At 44.4% G+C, this 21903-nt stretch overlaps 1 protein-coding gene across 2 annotated transcripts in view; it reads left to right on the forward strand.

Moving 5' to 3' along the window:
* Positions 1-21903, forward strand: part of LOC115084727 — a 793897-nt gene that overhangs the window by 637410 nt on the left and 134584 nt on the right. For both annotated transcript variants that reach the window (XM_029589965.1, XM_029589966.1), the window contains one exon: positions 16431-16584. In XM_029589965.1, coding sequence (XP_029445825.1) covers positions 16431-16584 — 154 coding nt within the window. The remainder of the gene's footprint in view (positions 1-16430; positions 16585-21903) is intronic.

Genomic DNA, 21903 nt, shown 5'->3' on the forward strand with positions numbered 1-21903 from the left:
GCAAGAGAAAGTCAATTAAAAACAAGTCAGTTCTTAGTTAACAGGTTAGTCGCACAAAGGGACGTGCCCCTTTGGTGCGTGATGCCCAGCACTTTGGCCCCTCTGGTGTCGCTGCAGGGTGTTTGTTTCTGCCCCAGATGATGTCAAGGGGGGGGGGGGGGGGCGCGGAGCGAATAAGTCCAGGCAACCAGGAACAGCAGAGGTGGTGGTAGTGGCTGCAGAGAGATAAGTTTGGTGCTCTAATAGTTGTTGCGGTATTAATTGCACCAGGAGACTCAGCTCAGAGATGGCAAAGTGCTGCATGGAGACCAGGGCAAAATGATGCATGTAGGGGGAGAGTATTCCAAATTAGATCTACCACAATACAAGGTTCCACATTGGAGTCACCACCCAGGAATAGAGAATAAACACAGGATATCATAATGCCTCTGTTTCGCTCCATGGTGAGATCGCACCATGTGCGATTCTGGTAACCGCATCTCAACAGCAATATAGCGGAATTAGAAAAGGACTAGAGAAGGGTGACCAAAATGATAAAAGGGGATGGAATAATTTCCCTTTAAGGAAAGGTTAAAGAGGGTTAGGGCTGTTAAGCTTCAGGAAATGATGGCTGAAGGGAGTTACAATAGAGGCTTATAAAATGCCGCTTTTCCACTGATGGATCCCGGGTCTCCGATGGCTCCGGTGCCCTCCCCGCTTACGTTGTCATCGGGAGGAGAAACCCTGTTCCGCATACCTCCATCGTGGGAGTTCTGCCTCAGCCATCAATGTCGATATGTCCCTCACCACAATCCAACCATTGGTGCCTATATGTCCGTTGGCGACACCGAGCCATCCATCGATGCCCTCGATGCCTGCGCCGGTGCCTTCGATGCCTTCATTAGTGCCTCAGGTTCCTTTGGAGCCTAGACCGGGACCTTCAGGTATCCCACCACCCTGTCCCACTCTACTTCCTAGAGGGACCGGTGCTGATCCTTATGATACCTGGACTGATCATTCCTCGCCAGACACTGATGATTTACCTTCACCCACTGAAAGTAGGAAGCATTCTCTTCCAGAGGACCTCCCCTTTATAAACTTTGTGAAGAAGATGTCTGAATTGGTTCCCGTCCAATTGCAGACTGAACAGGATGATAGGCACCAGATGATGGAGTTGCTCCAATTCCTGGATGCTCCCAAGATAATCACCACTATTCCAATCCATCAGGTCCTTCTGGATCTCCTGAAGAAGAACTGGGAACATTCTGGCTCCATTCCTTCAGTCCACAGGAAAGTTGATATTACCTATTTGTTGCAGTCAGCTCCAGGTTTTCAGAAATCACAACTGGATCACCACTCTGTAGTGGTGGAGCCTACACAGAAGAGAGTGAAGAGGTGAAAGCCTCACTCTTCTTTTCCCCCTGGCAAGGAACAGACATTCCTAGATTCCATTGGTTGCCGAGGCTTCCAAAGGTCAATGCTCATCTCCCGAATTGCTGCCTATCAACTCTATATGACCCAATATAACAGGGTCATTTTCAAGCAGAAACAAAACTTGTCAGACTCCCTGCCTCAACAATTTCAAGAACCGCTCCAAACCCTAGTAAACAAGGGTTTTGAGACAGGCAAGCATGAGATCAGAACATCTTACGAAATCTTTGATACCTCTACTAGAGTATCTGCAGCTGTTATTTCGGCAAGAAGGTGGGCCTAGCTCAAGTCTTCTGAAGTACAAGACAGGTTATCCGACCTGCCTTGTGTCGGAGATAATCTCTTTTGTGAACAGATTCAATGGAAGGTGGCGGAACTAAAGGACCATCATGAGACCCTAAGACAGCTCTCTCTGATGCCTTCTGACTATTCTTCTAAACGTCCCTTCAGGAAGGACTCTAAAAAGTCCTTCTTCCGCCCAAAGAAGTCCTATCCGCCACCAACCAGATCCCGTACCACGAGACCTTTTCAAAAAGCACAGTCTCGTCAAACATGTAAACAAAAGCCACAAGCATCTCCTCAACCAGGGCCTGCTTCAGGTTTTGACTTCCACCTAGAGAGCAGCCGCCAGATTCCACTGCCACACATACCAGTGGGAAGTCTATTGTGCCACTTCCACAACATATGGCACTCAATCACATAGAAACATAGAAATGACGGCAGAAGAAGACCAAACGGCCCATCCAGTCTGCCCAGCAAGCTTCACACATTTTTTTCTCTCATACTTATCTGTTTCTCTTAGCTCCTGGTTCTATTTCCCTTCCACCCCCACCATTAATGTAGGAAAGCAGTGATGGAGCTGCATCCAAGTGAAATATCTAGCTTGATTAGTTAGGGGTAGTAGGGGTAGTAACCGCCGCAATAAGCAAGCTACACCCCATGCTTATTTGTTTACCCAGACTATGTTATACAGCCCTTATTGGTTGTTTTTCCTTCTCCCCTGCCGTTGAAGCAGGGAGCTATGCTGGATATGCTTGAAGTATCAGTTTATTCTTCTCCCATGCTGTTGAAGCAGAGAGCCATGCTGGATATGCATCGAAAGTGAAGTATCAGGCACATTTGGTTTGGGGTAGTAACTGCCGTAACAAGCCAGCTACTCCCCGCTTTGTGAGTGTGAACCCTTTTTTCTTCTCCCATGCTGTTGAAGCAGAGAGCCATGCTGGATATGCATAGAAATTGAAGTATCAGGCTTATTTGGTTTGGGGTAGTAACCGCCGTAACAAGCCAGCTACTCCCCTCTTTGTGAGTGCAAATCCTTTATTCCACATTTCCTCTTGCTGTTGAAGCTAGAACGATGTTGGAGTCACAGTAAGCATGTGTACGTTTATTGAATAAGGGTATTGTCTCCAGGCAGTAGCCATCATTCTGGCGAGTCACCCACTCTTCATTGGCGGCCTCTTGACTTTATGGATCCACAGTGTTTATCCCACGCCCCTTTGAAGTCCTTCACAGTTCTGGTCTTCACCACATCCTCCGGAAGGGCATTCCAGGCATCCACCACCCTCTCCGTGAAGAAATACTTCCTGACATTGGTTCTGAATCTTCCTCCCTGGAGCTTCAAATCGTGACCCTGGTTCTGCTGATTTTTTTCCTACGGAAAAAGGTTTGTCGTTGTCTTTGGATCATTAAAACCTTTCAAGTATCTGAAAGTCTGTATCATATCGCCTCTGCTCCTCCTTTCCTCCAGGGTTGTACATATTTAGATTCTTCAATCTCTCCTTGTACGTTCATCCGATGAAGATCCTCCACCTTCATGGTCGCCCTTCTCTGTACCGCTTCCATCTTGTCTTTGTCTTTTTGTAGATACGGTCTCCAGAACTGAACACAGTACTCCAGGTGAGGCCTCACCAAGGACCTGTACAAGGGAATAATCACTTCCCTTTTCTTACTCGATATTCCTCTCTCTATGCAGCCCAGCATTCTTCTGGCTTTTGCTATAGCCTTGTCTCATTGTTTCGCAGACTTCATATCATTAGACACTATCACCCCAAGGTCCCTCTCCTGCTCCGTGCACATCAGCCTTTCCCCCCCCCATCGAATACAGTTCATTCGGATTTCCACTTCCCATATGCATGACTTTGCACTTCTTGGCATTGAATCTCAGCTGCCATATCTTCGACCACTCTTCCAGTTTCCTTAGATCCCGTCTCATTCTCTCCACTCCTTCCGGCGTGTCCACTCTGTTGCAGATCTTAGTGTCATCCGCGAAAAGACAAATCTTGCCTTCTATCCCGTCCACAATGTCGCTCACAAAGATATTGAACAGGACCGGTCCCAACACCGATCCTTGCGGTACACCACTTAAAACCGCTCTCTCTTTAGAGAAGGTTCCATTTACCATCACACATTGTCTTCTGTCCGTCAACCAATTCGCAATCCAGGTCACCACCTCGGCACTCGCTCCTAAGCTTCTCGTTTTATTCACCAGTCTCCTGTGCGGAACCGTGTCAAAAGCTTTGCTGAAATCCAAGTATATGATATCGAGCGCTCTTCCTTGATCCAATTCCGTGGTTACCCAGTCAAAAAAGTCAATCAGATTTGTCTGACAGGATCTTCCCCTGGTGAATCCATGTTGCCTCTGGTCCATCAATTCTCCGGACTGTAGATAGTTCACTATTCTGTCTTTCAGCAGTGACTCCATTACTTTTCCCACCACCGAAGTGAGGCTGACTGGTCTGTAGTTGCCAGCCTCCTCCCTGTTCCCACTCTTGTGAAGCGGGACCACCATCGCTCTTCTCCAATCACTCGGCACCACTCCCGTTTCTAGGGATCTATTGAACAGGTCACACAGCGGAGCTGCCAGAACATCTCTGAGCTCCCTCAATATCCTTGGATGAATCCCATCAGGCCCCATGGCTTTGTCCACTTTCAGGTTCTTTAGCTCTTCCCTATCCTCCACACATTTTCTACTGTAAAAGGATTTTCATCTATTCCACTTCCCTCCAGTTTTTTGTTGTGTAGAGATGGTCCTTCTCCAGGGTCTTCTTTAGTGAACACAGAGCTGAAGTATTCGTTTAATATTTCTGCCATTTCTTCGTCTCCCTCCACACATTGATCATTACCACCTTTCAATTTCACTATACCACTTTGGACCTTTCTCTTTCGCTGATGTATCTGAAAAATGTTTTGTCACCATTTTTTATCTCCTTGGCAATCCTCTCTTCCGCTTGACTTTTTGCCAACTTGATTAATTTCTTTGTCTCCCTCAGTTGATACAAATATTCTTCTTTGTGTTCCTCCCTTTGGGATCTTTTATATGTCTTGAATGCTGTTCTTTTAGCTTTAATTTTGTCAGCCACCTCCTTTGAGAACCAGATAGGTTTCAATTTTCTTTTGCTTTTCTTTACATTTCTAACATATAGAGCAGTTGCCTTGGTGATTGCTCCTTTTAGATTGGTCCACTGCTGATCCACATCTCTCTCGTTCTCCCATCCTTTAAGTTCTTCCTCCAGGTACTTCCCCATTTCCTCAAAGTCTGTGTTTTTGAACTGTAAAACTCGGGTCTTTGTGGTTCTTTTCCCTATTCTTTTAGTGATATTAAACCATACCGTTTGATCACTGCTGCTGAGGTGGGCGCCCACCTGGACATCTGAGACATTATCTGCATTAGTGAGCACTAAGTCGAGTATAGCTCCTTCTCTGGTGGGTTCCAACACCATTTGTTTGAACAAAGATACTTGCATGGCATCCACTATCGCTCTGCTATTTTTAGTTTCTGCAGATGGGATTTTCCAGTCTACATCTGGCATATTAAAGTCACCTACGATCACCACTTCTCCCTTCTTACCTATCTTATGGATGTCTTCAACCAGGTCTCTGTCCAGCTCTTCCTTTTGGTTTGGAGGCCTGTAAACCACTCCAATATAAATGGACGCTCCGTCATCTTTTTTTAGGTCGAGCCATAGAGCTTCTTCCTTACCCCCACTTTCTTGTAGCTCAGATGCTTGGATGTTGTTTCTGACATAAAGGGCCACACCTCCCCCTTTTCTATCCTCTCTGTCCTTCCTTAGCAAGTTATAGCCTGGTATTGTTGTATTCCAATCATGAGATTCTGTGAACCATGTCTCTGTGATAGCAACAATGTCCAATTCTGCCTCAGCCATTAGGGCCTGCAGATCTGGGATTTTATTTCCCAAACTATGAGCATTTGTGGTCATAGCCTTCCAGGTACTCTCCTTAAGGTTATTGCTTTTCCTGGTATCCTTATAAGATATTAGTTGAGATTTGCTATTCACTTCCCTCTCTCTTTTTGTAGTTGTGCCACTGTTGACAGAATTATTCATCTGAATTAGATTTTTCTTTTGGTTATGGATCTTGAAATACTGCATGCATTGTGTTTTTTCTCTCATTTCTGGTATAACTTCAATGTTTTTCTCAAGAACTTCTTCAGTTTTTAATATAGAGATGGCTTGTTGTTCTTTTTGCATTTGGTACATTGTGTGTCTCCTCATCACAGGTCTAATTCTACCTGAGCCCACTGTATTCCTGGATTTTAAAGAACTTAATGACTTGTTTGAGTGGGGGGGGGGGGGGGGGTACCTGTTGGCTGCCCATCTGTCAAGAATGGGTGACTGTGGGTCCTACCTGAGCCTAATGAATCTCCTTTTCTTGACTCCTGGTTTTTTTGTGATATTGGGGAATTATGTTCTGAGTAATGCAATGTGGGTGTATTACTTTTAATTGAAGCTAATTGATCTTTAATCTCAGTCAGCTCCTTTTTCAAGGAAGAGAGTTGTGCACAAATTGGGCAAGCTCTAAGTTTCCAGATGCTTTCCCTCAGAATAAAGGCTCCACAGCAGTTACATTGGATAGTCCTCATCATGGTAATTTGTGAATTGTATTTTCTTGACTTTTACCAATGCACTAATTTATCTCGCCGCCAATGGTACGTTAGGCAGTCTTTATTAGAAAACAAGCCCCAGGGGTGGGTGGGTTGAGGGGCAGGGTGGGAGGGAGTCAAACAGTTAAACCTGGGACAAGCTGGGTAAAGCAGGGCACTTCTGGACGGCTCTCTTTGCTTTTAGGTCAATTGTTTTAAAAAACAGTCTTTATGCCCCAATTTTTACTTTGAACAGCTTATTTGTGCCAGCTAATTCCAAAACAGAGAGACTTAAACAGTTTACAAGCTGGAGAGCGATTTGGTTTGGGGGGTTGGGGTTTTTTTTTTTTTTTTCAACTTATGCAGCAGACAGCAAAATTAACTTACTAGAATAATATCTTACTATCAAGAACTGAAACACACACTATAAATAAAATTAAAACACAGACAGGAATTAAGAACAGAAGCTTTCTACACAACTTCTAAGCAACAGCAGAAATACTTAGCTCAATGCAATATACACTGCCTCCAAGAGAACACACTCTAGATCACCTCAGATCAATGGACATTGGCAATAATTGCTCAGGGTTACCATCTGAACTTTGTCTCCATTCCTCCGGACTCCCCATCTCTGCCGATGTGGATAACATCCGATCACTCCATTCTTCTGAATCAAGAGGTCTCCCTCCTTCTCCAGTCCATTGCAATAGAACCCGTACCGTACTCTCAGCACGCCTAGGGTTCTTTTTCTGGAACTTTCTAATCCCAAAATAATCGGGAGGCGTTCGTCCTATTCTGGACCTACGGGCCCTCAACAAGTACCTCTTACGAGAGAAGTTCAAGATGGTGACCTTGGGCTCGCTTCTTCCTCTTCTACAAAGAGGAGACTGGCTCTGCTCTTTGGACAAAATAAAAGCTAAAAGAACAGCATTCAAGAAATTTAACGGATCTCAAAGGGAGGAGCACAAAGAAGAATATATGGTACAATTGAGAGACGAAGAAAGTACATTACTATCAAATGGTTCAGATCATATCTAAGTAACAGATATTTCCAAGTTCAAATCAAAGACATAATGTCAGAAAAAATACACCTACAAACAGGAGTACCACAGGGGTCAGCTCTATCTGCTACACTCTTTAACATATACCTGTTACCTTTATGCCACCTACTAACCGGGCTGGGCATAACACACTATATATACACTGACGGTATATAGCTAATACTTCCCATAGATGAAACTATTGAAAAAACATTAAATATTGCTAACATGTACCTTGACATCATAAAACAATTACTAAACCAAATGGAGCTAGTAATCAACATAGAGAAAACAGAATTCCTACATCTAGAGCGCAAAAAGACAGAGATCATTCAAAACACTATCACACTCAAAAACAACCAAAAGATCGAACTAGTGGAGAAAGTACGGAACCTAGGAGTTATAATTTATTATCATTGATTTTTGCCAAAATAGACTACTGCAGCGCGCTCTTCACAGGATTACCCAACTCATCCATCAGGCCTCTCCAGATGATACAGAATGCTGCAGCTAGAATCCTGACAAGCACCAACCGGAATGATCATATTACACCCATCCTCCGAAATCTACACTGGTTACCAGTCAATTACAGAGTCCTTCACAAATCTTTAACATTAATACACAAATTCATCTATAATCTCCTTTATCTCGACCTTGAAATTCCATTAAAACTCCATACTTCTAACAGGCCAATGAGAGAAATATCCAAAGGAACGCTACAAGCCCCTCCAACCAAAGCCACACGACTCATCGCATCCAGGGACCGAGCATTTTCGACAGCAGGCCCAGCCATCTGGAACAACCTCCCTGCAGAACTTAGGCTGGAACCTTGCCTGCTAACTTTTAAGAAAAAACTCAAAACGTGGCTGTTCCGCCAAGCCTTCCCAGAACCCTGGGATACACATTAGGCGTTATCTACCCATGATTAATGGATCCTCCCCTCCTCTGAATACCTTGACAGCATGGATACCGACTCTAACATGTGGACTATCTCTAGTCTGGACTACCTCTAGTCCGGAATTTGTTTCTCTCCCTTTAACTTAACTTTATATTTCTCTTCTAGCTTCCTAAGCTTCCAAGTTCACAGTCCTCGTTGTAATGTAACTTTGTTTTTCTTCCTTTATCTAGTTATTTTACCCCTGTTCGATGTAAACCGTCCTGATATGGTATTTTAACCATGAAGGTCGGTATAGAAAAAATGTTAAATAAATAAAATAAATAAATAAATAATTGACACCGAATTAAGCTTAAAACAACATATATCCTTAAGTTAGAGAAGGATTCGCTAAACTTATGGTACTCAGAAGACTCAAACCACTTCTAACGGCAAAGAACTTTCAGTCCTGCAAGCATTGATTTTTGCAAGCACAGACTACTGTAATGCGCTACTACTAGGCTTACCATACACCTCACTCAGACCACTCAAATTTTACAAAACACTGCTGCAAGAATTTTGACCGGAAAAAGTAAGAGACCACATCACCGAAACCCTAGCCGAGTTACACTGGTTACCTGTTGAGCAGAGAATACAATACAAAACACTTTGCATCATACATAAATTAATACATAACGAAAAAGCGGAATGGCTTAACACAGCCCTCCGCGTACACGTACCAAACAAACCTAAGATCAGCGAATAAAGCACTCCTTACTATCCCATCAATTAAGACAGCAAGACTAACTCAAGTAAGAGAGAGAGCACTATCCTTGGCAGGACCCACACTGTGGAATACTATGCCACTAGAGTTAAGGTTGCAAAAAGACAACAAAACCTTCAGAAAAGGTTTAAAAACTTGGCTATTCAAGCAAGCCTACCAAACAGAGAAGGGGAAAACAGTGAGGCAGGTGAAGTGAGAGGTATGAACAAATAGTGTGTAGCTATATTTCTATTTGTTTTTACTCTACCTTCTCGTTCTTCACCAGAAGAGAAATTGACACTTATAAAGTTAGAATTGTTTTTAAACTGATAATTCCTGGACAGTATTGTATCACAAACCAATTATATCATTTAGAAAACTATATACCGAATCATTACGGCACCTGTGTAAATTAATATATCTCAGCATCCATATTTTATGTGCCCTATTGTAAACCGTTGTGACGGATCCTTCTTAATGACGGTATAGAAAAGATTTAAATAAATAAAATAAATAAGTAATCAAGACGGCAAAAAGTCAAGTGGAAGAAAGGATTGCCAAAGAGATAGAGAGGTGACAAAACATTTTTCAGATACATCAGAGAAAGGAGAAAAGTTCAAAGTGGTATAGTGAAATTGAAAGGTGAAAAGGATCAATGTGTAGAGAGAGACGAAGAAATGGCAAAAACTAAACAAATACTTCAGTTCGGTGTTCACTAAAGAGGACCCAGGAGAAGGACCATTGCTAGTTAACAAGAAATTGAAGGGGATTGGAGTAGATGTAACTCCGTTTACAGTGGGGAATGTGTGGGAAGAGCAGGGAAAACTGAAAGTGGACAAAGCCATGGGGCTCGATGAGGTTCATTCCAGGATACTGAGGGAGCTCAGAGACGTGCTGGCGGGACCGCTGTGTGATCTGTTCAATAGATCCCTAGAAACAGGAGTGTTGCCGAGTTATTGGAGAAGAGCGGTGGTGTTCCCGCTTCACAAGAGTGGGAGCAGAGAGGAGGCTGGTAACTATAGGCCGGTTAGCCTCACCTTGGTGGTGGGAAAAGTGATGGAGAAGCTGCTGAAAGAGAGAATAGTGAACTATCTACAGTCGGGAGAATTGCTGGACCAGAGGCAGCATGGATTCACCAGGGGAAGATCCTGTCAGTCAAATCTGATTGACTTTTTCGACTGGGTTACACGGGAGTTGGATCAAAGAAGAGCGCTCGACGTCATCTACTTTGGATTTCAGCAAGGCTTTTGATACGGTCCCGCACAGGAGGCTGATGAATAAAATGAGAAGCTTAGGAGTGAGTGCCGAGGTGGTGGCCTGGATTTCAAACTGGTTGACGGACAGAAGACAATGTGTGATGATAAATGGAACTTTGAAGAGAGAGCAGTGTTAAGCGGAGTGCCGCAAGGATCGGTGTTGGGACCGGTTCGGTTCAATATCTATGTGAGCAACATAGCGGACGGGGATAGAAGGTAAGGTTTGTCTGTTTGCGGATGACACTAAGATCTGCAACAGAGTGGACACGCCGGAAGGAGTGGAGAGAATGAGACGGGATTTAAAGAAGCTGGAAGAGTGGTCGAAGATATGGCAGCTGAGATTCAATGCCAAGAAGTGCAGAGTCATGCATATGGGTGTGGTAAATCCGGAAGAACTGTATTCGATGGGGGGTGAAGGGCTGATGTGCACAGAGCAGGAGAGAGACCTTGGGGTGATAGTGTCTAACGATCTGAAGTCAGCGAAACAATGTGACAAGGCAATAGCTAAAGCCAGAAGAATGCTGGGCTGCATAGAGAGAGGAATATCGAGTAAGAAAAGGGAAGTGGTGATCCCCTTGTACAGGTCCTTGGTGAGGCCTCACCTGGAATACTTGCGCTCAGTTCTGGAGACCATATCTCCGAAGAGACATAGACATAGGATCAAGGCGGTCCAGAGAAAGGGCGACCAAAAAGGTGGAGGGTCTTCATCGAATGACTTATGAGGAGAGATTGAAGAATCTGAATATGTACACCCTGGAGGAAAGGAGAAGCAGAGGTGATATGATACAGACCTTCAGATACTTGAAAGGTTTTAATGATCTAAAGATAAGGACAAACCTTTTCCGTGGGAAAAAAAATCAGCAGAAACAGGGGTCACGAATTAAAACCCCAGGGAGGAAGACTGAGAACGAATGTCAGGAAGTATTTCTTCACGGAGAGGGTGGTGGATGCCTGGAAAGACCTTCCGGAGGAAGTGGTGAAGACCAAAACTGTAAAGGACTTCAAAAGGGCGTGGGATAAACACTGTGGATCCATAAAGTCTAGAGGATGTGAATGAAGAGTGGGTGGCTCACGGGAACGACGGCTACTACCTGGTGTTAATACCCTTATTCAATAAACATACACATGGTTAATGCGACTCCAACATTGCTCTAAGCTTCAGTGGCAATGAGGAAATGTGGAAAAAAGGATTTGCATTCACAAAAAAGCGGGGAGTAGCTTGCTTGTTACTGCAGTTACTACCCCAAAACAAATAAGCCTGATACTTCACTTTCAATGCATATCCAGCATAGCCCTCTGCTTCAACGGTAGGGGAGCAAGACTGATACTTCACTTTCAATGCATAGCCAGCATGGCTCTCTGCTTCAACAGCAGGGGGGAATGAAGAAACGTGGATCTATGTTCAGGCAACAACCAACAAGGTCTGGATAAACAGATAAGCATGGGTGTAGCTTGCTGATTGTGGTGGTTAATACCCCTAACTAATTAAGATATTGCGCTTAGATGCAGTTCCAACACTGCTCTCTACATTAATGGCAGGGGTGGAAGGGAAATAGAATAAAAAAGGTTACTAAGAGCCAAGAGAAACAGATAAGTATGTGAGAGAAAAAAAAAAGTGTGAAGGCTTGCTGGGAGACTGGATGGGCCGTTTGGTCATCTTCTGCTGTCATTTCTATGTTTCTATATATATGTTTCTATGGACCTCCAGGACGCATACACTCATATTGCGATAAGTCCATCTCATCGCAAATACCTGAGGTTCCTAGTAGGCCCCAAGCACTATCAATACAGAGTGCTTCCATTTGGCCTAGCGTCTGCGCCACGAGTCTTCACAAAATGCCTCGTAGTCGTTGCAGCCTTCTTCAGGACTCAAGGTGTTCATGTCTACCCCTATCTGGACGACTGGTTAGTTAGGGCTCCCACTCAGCAAGCTGCTCTGTCGTCCCTCAATCTAACCTTACACACCTTAATTTCATTAGGATTTCTTGTCATTTACGACAAATCCTATTTAGTCCCATCTCAAACCTTGTCGTTCATTGGGGCAGATTTGGACACCTTGCAGGCAAAGGCTTTCCTGCCTCAACAGCGAGCACAAACTCTCGTGTCTCTTGCTCACCAGCTGCAGTCTCAGCACTCTGTGACAGGACGCCAATTTCTCATCCTTCTGGGACACATAATGTCCTCAGTGCACGTCACATCAAAGGCCCGCTTGGCCATGAGAATCATGCAGTGGACTCTAAGGTCTCAATGGACTCAAAGCATTCAGCCCCTGTCGACCTTTGTCCACATCACCGACTGACTCAGTCAGTCTCTCGCCTGGTGGAAAAATCAGAGCAATCTCCTACAGGGTTTGCCCTCAAGTCACACTCACCACAGTCGCTTCCAACCTTGGCTGGGGAGCCCATGTGGCCACTCTGCAAACACAAGGATCGTGGTCTCCAGAGGAAGCCAAATAAATTTCCTGGAACTTCGAGCAATCAGATATGCTCTCAGGGCTTTTCAGGATCACCTCTCAAATAGTCATCCTGATTCAGACAACCAGATGGCCATGTGGTACATCAACAAAGAGGGAGGCACAGGCTCCTTCCTTCTGTGTCAGGAAGCTGCACAGATTTGGGCGGAAGCTCTCTCCCATTCGATGTACCTCAGGGCAACCTACTTGCTGGGAGTGGACAATGTGTTGGCAGACAAGCTGAGTCGCGTCTTTCAAACCGCACGAGTGGTCTCTCAATCCCTCGGTAGCAAACTCCATCTTCCAACAATGGCGATCTCCTCTGATAGACCTCTTTGCTTTTCCTCAAAACCGCAAAGTAGAGAACTACTGCGCTCTCATTCGCAGCAACTGCTCTCAGCCCAGAGACGCATTCTCCCTCTCATGGGCAGCCAGTCTGCTCTAACTCTCGTGAAGTTACGTCAGGACAAGGGAATTATGATCCTGATAGCACCTCACTGACCACGCCAAGTGTGGTTTCCAATACTTCAGGATCTCTCCATTCGCAGACACATTCCCTGAGGGACGGACCCCGCTTCTGATCACTCAAAACGATGGGTGCCTACGCCATCCCAATCTTCACACCTGTCCCTGACAGCGTGGATGTTGAAAGGTTAATCCTTCATCCACTTAACCTTTCTGAACCAGTTTCCCGTGTCTTGATTGCTTCATGGAAGCCTTCCACGAGAAAATCTACTCTTACAAATGGAAAAGGTTCACGTCATGGTGCTCTTCTCAGTCCCTTGACCCCTTTTCCTGTCCAATCCCGAAGTTTCTGAACTATCTCTGGCAGGTCTTAAGACTTCTTCCATCAGAATACCCTATATCAGTACAACCCCTTGTAACACATTTTTTGAAGGGCTTGCTCCACATCAAGCTTCCACCACGTCCCCCGGCCCCCCTCTTTGGGACCTTAATCTGGTTTTGGGTCGGCTCATGAAACCTCCATCGAGCCTCTTCACTCTTGTGACTTCGATATCTCATATGGAAAGTGATTTTTCTTTTGGGCTATCACTTCAGCTCGCAGTGTTAGTGAATTACAGGCTCTAGTTACCTATCCGCTTTACACTAAACTTCTGCAGGACCGGGCGATTCTCCGCACTCACACTAAGTTCTTGCCTAAGGTAGTATCGGAGTTTCACATTAATCAATCCATTATACTACCTACCACCTTTCCCAGGCCCCATTCCATCCAGGAGAACAGGCTCTGCATTACCCTTGACTGTAAAACGGGCTCTAGCATTCTACCTAGACCGTACAGCTGCCCACAGGGAAGCACTCAGTTGTTTGTCTCTTTCCGACCTAACAAGTTAGGGAAGCCTGTGTGTAAGCAGACTCTCTCCTCCTGGTTGGCGGACTGCATATCCTTTTGCTATCAGCAAGCGGGCATTACATTTCAAGACTGTGTTAAAGCACACTCTGTGAGGGCCATGGTGATTTCAGTAGCCACACCTACGATCGGTGCCGTTTCCTGACATTTGCAGGCGTTGCCACCTGGAGTTCTCTCCACACCTTTGCAGCCCCACTATTGCTTGGACAAAGCCGGAAGACAAGATTCCATCTTCGGCCAGTCTGTCCTTCATAACCTATTTACAACGTGACGTACGAACACCCTTCCGCCTGCCCGGTGGGGGTCAGGATGCCCTCTACCAAATTCCACCCCAGTTGTTGTGCCTGTTTGCATGCCTTTGGGTACATTTGGTTGCATGTTCGGACATCCTCAGCTCAGTACTCACCCATATGTGAGGACTACCATCCTGCTTGTCCTGTGAGAAAGCAAATGTTGCTTACCTGTAACAGGTGTTTCTCACAGGACAGCAGGATGTTAGTCCTCACGAAACCCACTCGCCACCCGCAGTGTAGGGTTCGTAACGTTTTATTTTATTTTTCGGCACTGCCTGTAGCTTTTAAATAATATTGAAGGGGGACCCCTACTGGCTGCAGGGTTGACTGAAGTTTTCCATGATTGGGCTCCATCCTGTGATGTCACCCATATGTGAGGACTAACATCCTGCTGTCCTGTTACAGGTAAGCAACATTTGCTATACATTTAAGGCAAATAGGAAAAAATATGTTTTTACTCAATATATGATTAAACTCTGGAATTCATTGCCAGAGAATGTGGTAAAAGCTGTTTTTATGTAGCTAAGTTTAAAAAAGGTTTATATCAACCTTTTGGGGATCCTGCAAGGTACTTGTGACATGGATTGGTCACTGTTGGAACAAGAATACTGGTTTGGTGGATTCTTTGGTCTGACCCAAATCTTAAGTTCTTATTTATTCACAGCTGTTGCTTGTATTCTTGTATCTTGTATTCTTGTATCTGAGCTACTTGTAATCTAGATGCTGCATAGTGGTTGACGCCGTCATATGTCCAACTTTTGTAATCGCTGTCAGAGTTAAAAAAAAGAGTTCCAGTAAACAGATCTCCTTTTTTTTTTGTTTTAATAGATAACTGTATGTGTTTGGGGTGCAAAAGTATAAACACTATAAAAGATTAGAAGTGACTGTAATGATAATTTTGCAAATATAAAACATCTTAATATTAAATTCTGATATCGATGTAGAAATATTTAATAAAAGAATAATCACTAAAAATCTGATGCCTTTGCCACAATTGTCCGCAATTTTCTAAGGTGTTGAGAAATAAATAATGTGACAAGGCTGCAGTTTTCATATGGATGATGATTGTTCCGAATAGCTAATATAAGGAAGTAAGTAATACTGTGTGCTAGGATCCCCAGACTTTTTTTTTAAATGGACCAATGTTACGACATTTCTAATTGCTAAGAGGGCAGAGGTGGAGGGTCGTATCTGGCATCTGGCCCTTATAATGTTTGAAATGCTGCAGAAGGAGGGGAGCAGGCAGAAGGTTCCCACAAAGGTATGTAAAGATAGGATGTTTGTAAAAATATTCCTAGGAAGTTAATAACCTTCCGACACCTCTGGAAAATTCTGCCATTTGCTTCCCCTCTTCTTCACTATCTGCATCTGTCCCCTGGAAGAGTGGCTTTGGGAGGGGAAGAGAAATGGCAGGAAGATGCATTTGTGACCCTCTCGCCTACTCTCACACATCTCTCTATACACTCTTGCTTTCTCTTCCCTCTCTTCCAACCTCCACTCCCTCCTTTGCCTCTCACCACCTCTGCCCTCATCTCATTACAATTCTTCCCCTACCTTACTTCCTTTCCACTCCTCTCAACTCAGACTTCCTCCTCTGCCTCTCACCCCTATCCACTCATCTCATTCACACTCCCTCCCCCTGCTTTGCACCCCACTCTATACTCCTCTTACTCCTTCCCCACTTCTTCTTCTTCACTCTCCCTCCTTCTCTCAATCCCTCTCACTACTTAACCATCCTCTCTTTTGTCCTCCACTCACTTTCTTTTACACTCCCTTCTCCTCACTTCACCTCTTTTGCTGGTGTGGACTCTTGACAGTACTTCCTTGTTGCTCTGCCATTGCATGAGAGTTGGAGATAAAACCAGCACATCCTACTTCCATTTTCTACCTCACGTGCTTAAAAAAAAAAATATGTAAATTTTGCTGTGTGGCCTGATTTGGCTGCAGGCAGGGAAGTGGTTGGAGGGGCTGAATAAAATTGCTCTATGGGTTGGATTTGGCCTGTGAACCATAGTATGAGGACACCTGCTATATGCAGAGATATGCAGGAGAAATTTAGATCTTGTTTATGGACCTGTTTTTTTCCTCTTCTAGATGTCATTTGCTAACCAGATCAAAGCTGAAAGATGGGCAAAAGAAGCAAAATGGGCTAAACAGTTTACCCAAGCAGCTAACCAAGCCATAGCACAGGCTGCATTTTTGACTCTTCAGTATAATTCAGTGGGAGATTGGAACACAGAACCTTCAGGTATTGTACATAAGATCTTCATGTCAAAGGTTTTAAACAATCAAAACAGTTCTGATTTGGCAGATAATCTGTAACATGCCACTTATCACCTCAACTTAAAATTATACTAGTCAACTAAAATGCTTCTTAAATGAATGTAGTCAAATTTTATTAAATCTGAGTCACTGAAGAAAAAAATGCATACAATCCTTAATTGGCTTTAGTTTTCAAGATATGCTACTGGGTTGGGAATTGCAGAGGATAAGTGAGTTAAAGGAAAGAATCTCAAATGTAATCAGAAATGACTAATATATATATATTTTTGACTGAATTTATGAATAAATGTATGACTGGGTTTCCTCTGAATGGAGTAGTCGTGCAAGAGATTTCCAGTACATCAAAAGACACTGGCTATGCTGACAGTCACTGGAGCCTGTGTGGAAAAGTGTTCAACATATGTGACTTTTTGAGTATAGGAAGATTTTATTACCACCCTTACACATCAAGCTGGGTCTGATGAAGGCCTTGGACAAAATTAAAGTAGCCTTCAACATCTGTGGTAAATTTCCAAAGATAACTAAAGCTAAGATAAAGGAAGTTATCATTGTTTGCTCTGATTCGTGAACTTCTTCACAATGATGCATTTAACTTTGTATTTCATGGCAAGGAAAGGACTGAGTGAAAAGCCTTCCAGTTAGTGGTAACAAATTTTCTCAGAAATAGTAAGGCAGACCACTATAAGGAGTTGGTGGAAAACCTCCTTGAGGCATACAAAAGTCTTGGCTGCAATATGTCACTAAAGATACATTTTTTGCACACTCATCTAGATTTTTTCCACCAAACTGCAGCACAGTGAGTGATGATCATGGCAAGCAATTTCACCAGGACATTGCAGCAATGGAAAAACAGTATCAGGGCAAATGGAGCCCAACAATGCTTATAGACTATATTGCTAGACAGTGACCAGAGATTTCCCACTTAAATACGAGACAAGCCAAGAAAGAGCCAATTAGCCACTGAATAAGGGCTAAACCATGTACGTCATACTATATATTTTTGGCCTTTTGTTTCACTGTACATTTTATTTCTATTATCCTTTTTACTGATTTAATTTTACAGCATTACATAAACAGGACAGGTGAAATATGCAACCATAAATACATAAAGATGTAAGTTTACAATTTGATTAAAACTACTATTTACACAAGACAGATGTAAGATATAAAAACTTAAATATCTTGGAAACAGTAGCCAATCAGCTGTTTTGTCATATTTGAATTCAGCACATCAATATCAATAACAAATGGCACATTTTATCATTGAGAGAGACTTCTAAAAATATGCATGCCAGTATTACTTTAAAATCTATATGGTATTGAAAACTGCTAGGGGTTAATCTACATTAAAGTGATAAACCTAAGGGCGTGATGAATATGGGCGAACTCAGCAGAGCCCAGTTGTGCACACATCTTTTGTTCGTAGATATTGCTTCTGATACAGAGTTTTACACACAAAGTGTGTAAAACTGTGCATTCTGTTTAGCACCTTCTCATGGAAATCCCATACCAAGGAAGGCATTAACCATAACCCCCCAGGCTATGCATGCAAAGAGGTGTGTGCTGGCTTAACTCAGATTTTATTAGTGCTGAAAATGTTACTTCTGGTCAAAGGTGGAGTAATGTTTTTCAGTGCTAGTATCAGTCTGTGGGCAAAAGCTGGAGTTCTGATGCAGATTCTGACTGGAAAATGTATGCAGAAACCTGTAATCATGATTTATGCACAGAAAATATGCTTTGCGCACACAAAGCAGGTTTTCTGTACATAAATATGATTTATGCACACAAATTCTCTACGCCAAAAGCAATTTTGTGCATTATATCTGAAGGACTCCCCTTCCCCAATTAAAATGTGTGATCAATCCATGCTGAATACATTTTAATTGTGTGCATACACTTTCCTGTTAGCACACTTTTTGACATCTGATGCATTAGCATACAATTCTTACTGAACTGAATTTGTATACAATTTTAACCCACACTTTATTAGATTGGGCCCTAGGAAGATATGACTTGAGACAGCTGATGGCCAAGTCTGTCTTAATTTGTTTTAATTTTGACATTATCCCAGGATAAGCAGGATTCTAGTCCTCACATATTGGTGATGTCACTGGATGGAGCCCTATTATGGAAAACTTCCTGTCAAAGTTTCTAGAAACTTTTGACTGGCACACTGAGCATGCCCAGCATACTATGATCCCTCGAGCCCTTCAGTCTTCGTTTTTTTCCGTGCTGCAGTTAGCATCGCAGTGAAGGAGCCCTGTGTGCATTTTCTCACACAAAATACTTAGAGAAAAAAAGTTTAAAATTTGTCTTTTCATCCTCTTCATAGGGGTCTCCCTGTCTTCACCGGCCAGTGAGTACTTGGGTTTTTCCGGTTGATTCCGGTTAAACAAAATTTTTCTGTCAGAAGGCCGTCGATGGCTGTCCGGCCTTCATAATGGCAACGGGTTTTAAAAAGTGCCCGAATTGCCCTGGTACTATGTCCATCACCGACCCGCATGTCGCGTATGTGCTGTGCTTGGGTGAATCCCATAACTTATCCACCTGTCCACAATGCGCCGAAAATGACGGCCAAGGGCAGGCGAACCCGTCAGGAGAAGATGGAACATCTTTTCCATATTCAGTTAATACCATCGTTATTCAGTTAATACATCGCTGGAGCGGCTAAAAAGTTAGTAGTTCGAAAGCGTCAGCCCTGACTGCTCTGGTGACCGCTTATCACTGGCTCCATCCTGATCATCGGTAAAATCTACAATCTGTGCTTGAGAAGAAAAGCACTGAGCATCGGGAAAAGCATCGCCATCATCATCAATGGACATCGACACCTGATGTCGCATCGATTCCGGGAACCCTTCAATGCTAAAGGAACCATCACCGAAAAGAGCTCGACGTGGAACAGCCATCGATGCCTTTTGATGCCTCTCACTTCAAGGCATTTCCCCACCGGTAACGGTGCCCGGGTAGCAAGCCACCACAAGATTCCTGTGGAATTACCGGTTCCGCCTTATCTCTGCCACCCCCTAGTAGCTTGCTCTGACCTCAGCTAGATGGGAAGAACTGGATGGATTTATCTGCCAGGCAGTTAGACGCTCTTCAAGACCTTCAACTGTCGGTGCCATCCGAGCCAATACCCGTGCTGATGCCACCGTCGATGCAAATTGCCGGACCTTTCTCTCTTTCGCACCAATTCTTGCAAAACTCGATACCATCATCGGTACTCCTACCGGTACAACCACCGGCACTGCAAATACTGATCCCGTGAGTGAAGACGATGCCTCCGGTGTTTCTCCCATGCCTGAATCCGTTCCAGGGCCATCTGGGATTTCTCGGCCGAGAATTCCGGTGACACCATCAATGCCTTTTTCTCCCCATCGATGCACCGCAAAAGCCATCGATGCCTTTTTTCATACCTCACTCTACTCCCTCACGACGCCCTTCATCAGACACCTGGGAGGAGGGAGACACGGATTCTTCATCAGAAGATGCGCTGTCTGAGCCATCCCTATCTGAAGAAAGGAGGAAGTCTCCTCCAGAGGATCTTTCATTTTCAAATTTTGTCAAGGAAAGATGGCTAATACCATAGCTTTTCAACTAGTGACAGAAGAGGACACCAGGCAGAAGACCCTGGAGGTTTTGCAGTTTGTGGACCCTCCTAAGGAGGTATTACCAATTCCAGTCCATGAAGTCCTAGTCGACCCACAGACTGTAGGAGCGCCCATGTTCAATCCCTCTGGTGAACAAGAAGAGGATGGACACTACCTACCTAGTTCAGCACATTCCAGGTTACCAAAAGGCCCAACTCCCAAACCAATCTGTGGTGGTAGAATCCACCCAGAAGAAATCAAAGAGGATATGTCCTCATTCATCGACACCTCCTGGCAAGGAAAAGTTCTTAGACACTCGGCAGAAAGTCTTCAAGGCTCAATGCTTGTTTCCAGGATAGCGTCAGATCATCTATATATGACGCAGTATCAGCGCAATCTCTGGAAATAGATGCAACAACTATTTGAGACTTTGCCTCAACAGTATCAAGACTCGGTAAATGATCTCATACATAAGGGCCTAGAAGCAGGCAAACACAAAGTCCATGCAGCCTATGATAGATTTGAAACCTCGTCCAGGATGGCTGCAACTGGAATCAGTGCACATAGGTGGGCCTGGCTAAAAGCCTCTGACCTCAGGCCTGAAGTTCAGGAAAAGCTGGCAGATTTACCTTGTGCTGGTGACAACCTTTTTGGAGGCAAGGTTCAGGATGCAGTGGCACAATTAAAAGAACACTCTGAAACTCTGCGTCAGCTCTCTGCTGTCCCAACAGAGCCACCATCTTCGGCACATAGAACAATACGCAGAGACACCAAGACCTCACTCTCACCAAGGTGAGAGGGTTTTGCACACCTTAGGCAGTCCGTAGTCGCAATCTTAGGGACCTCGGAAGAGGGAGCCCTTCTCTCCTAGATGACGACAGGAGGTTCCACAGCAGGTCTTCCAGCGAGGAGATACTGTGGATGAGATAGACTGAGAGTTAGAGTACTCACTAGGTGTTTGCTGTAGATATGCGATTCCACCAGGTATGTTGTAGAAGGTTCAGGCACCAAGGCAGGGAGAGCAGGCCTTCGAGGAGCGAGTACCTGTTCCCTGTAAGGCACCTGAAATAAAAGAGGGCCCCCGAGGAGCGGGTACCCAGGTTAGCAGTTACCCCGAAAGGCAGAGAGAGAGAGCTTCCTGCGGCAGCACGGAAGTGGCAAAGTAGCGTAGACAAGAACGGATTTGAGTCCTTGCTAACTGGCAGGCCGATACAGTAAAGCGTGGCCGTGATTACCCTGTTTCTAACACCGCTTTGTACCCACAATTTGGCTGCGTAAGTCCAACCCGCGATTCACTATCCCTTTAACCCATCACTTACCGCTTCTTTAAATCAACGGGTAACTCTTTCCGTCCGCGGCATGTATATGATATGAAAAACACTCCGATTAGCTATTCCCTCCCATACAGTAACATGCGCCCCGACTATCGCCCTTTTAACCTGCAGTTTAGCCGCGTCTTTAACCTGCTAAATTACCGCCTACCCTTACCCCTGCGTTAGAGGGTAGGCGGTAAAATTTGCCGGTGAAATTTCATGGGCAAACTTTCCCCCAGCCCCCGCTCACCTGCCCTGGCCGCGTCCATGGGTGCCGGTCTCCCGTACAGGCCCGCGCTGACAGGGACATTGACTCACAAATGTCCCTTCACTTTCTCTTTCAGCGTGCCTTCTCTCGCTTTGGCTCACAACCCTTCACTCTCT

This window comes from Rhinatrema bivittatum, chromosome 2 (genome assembly GCF_901001135.1).
Source record: "Rhinatrema bivittatum chromosome 2, aRhiBiv1.1, whole genome shotgun sequence".
Lineage (NCBI taxonomy): Eukaryota > Metazoa > Chordata > Amphibia > Gymnophiona > Rhinatrematidae > Rhinatrema > Rhinatrema bivittatum.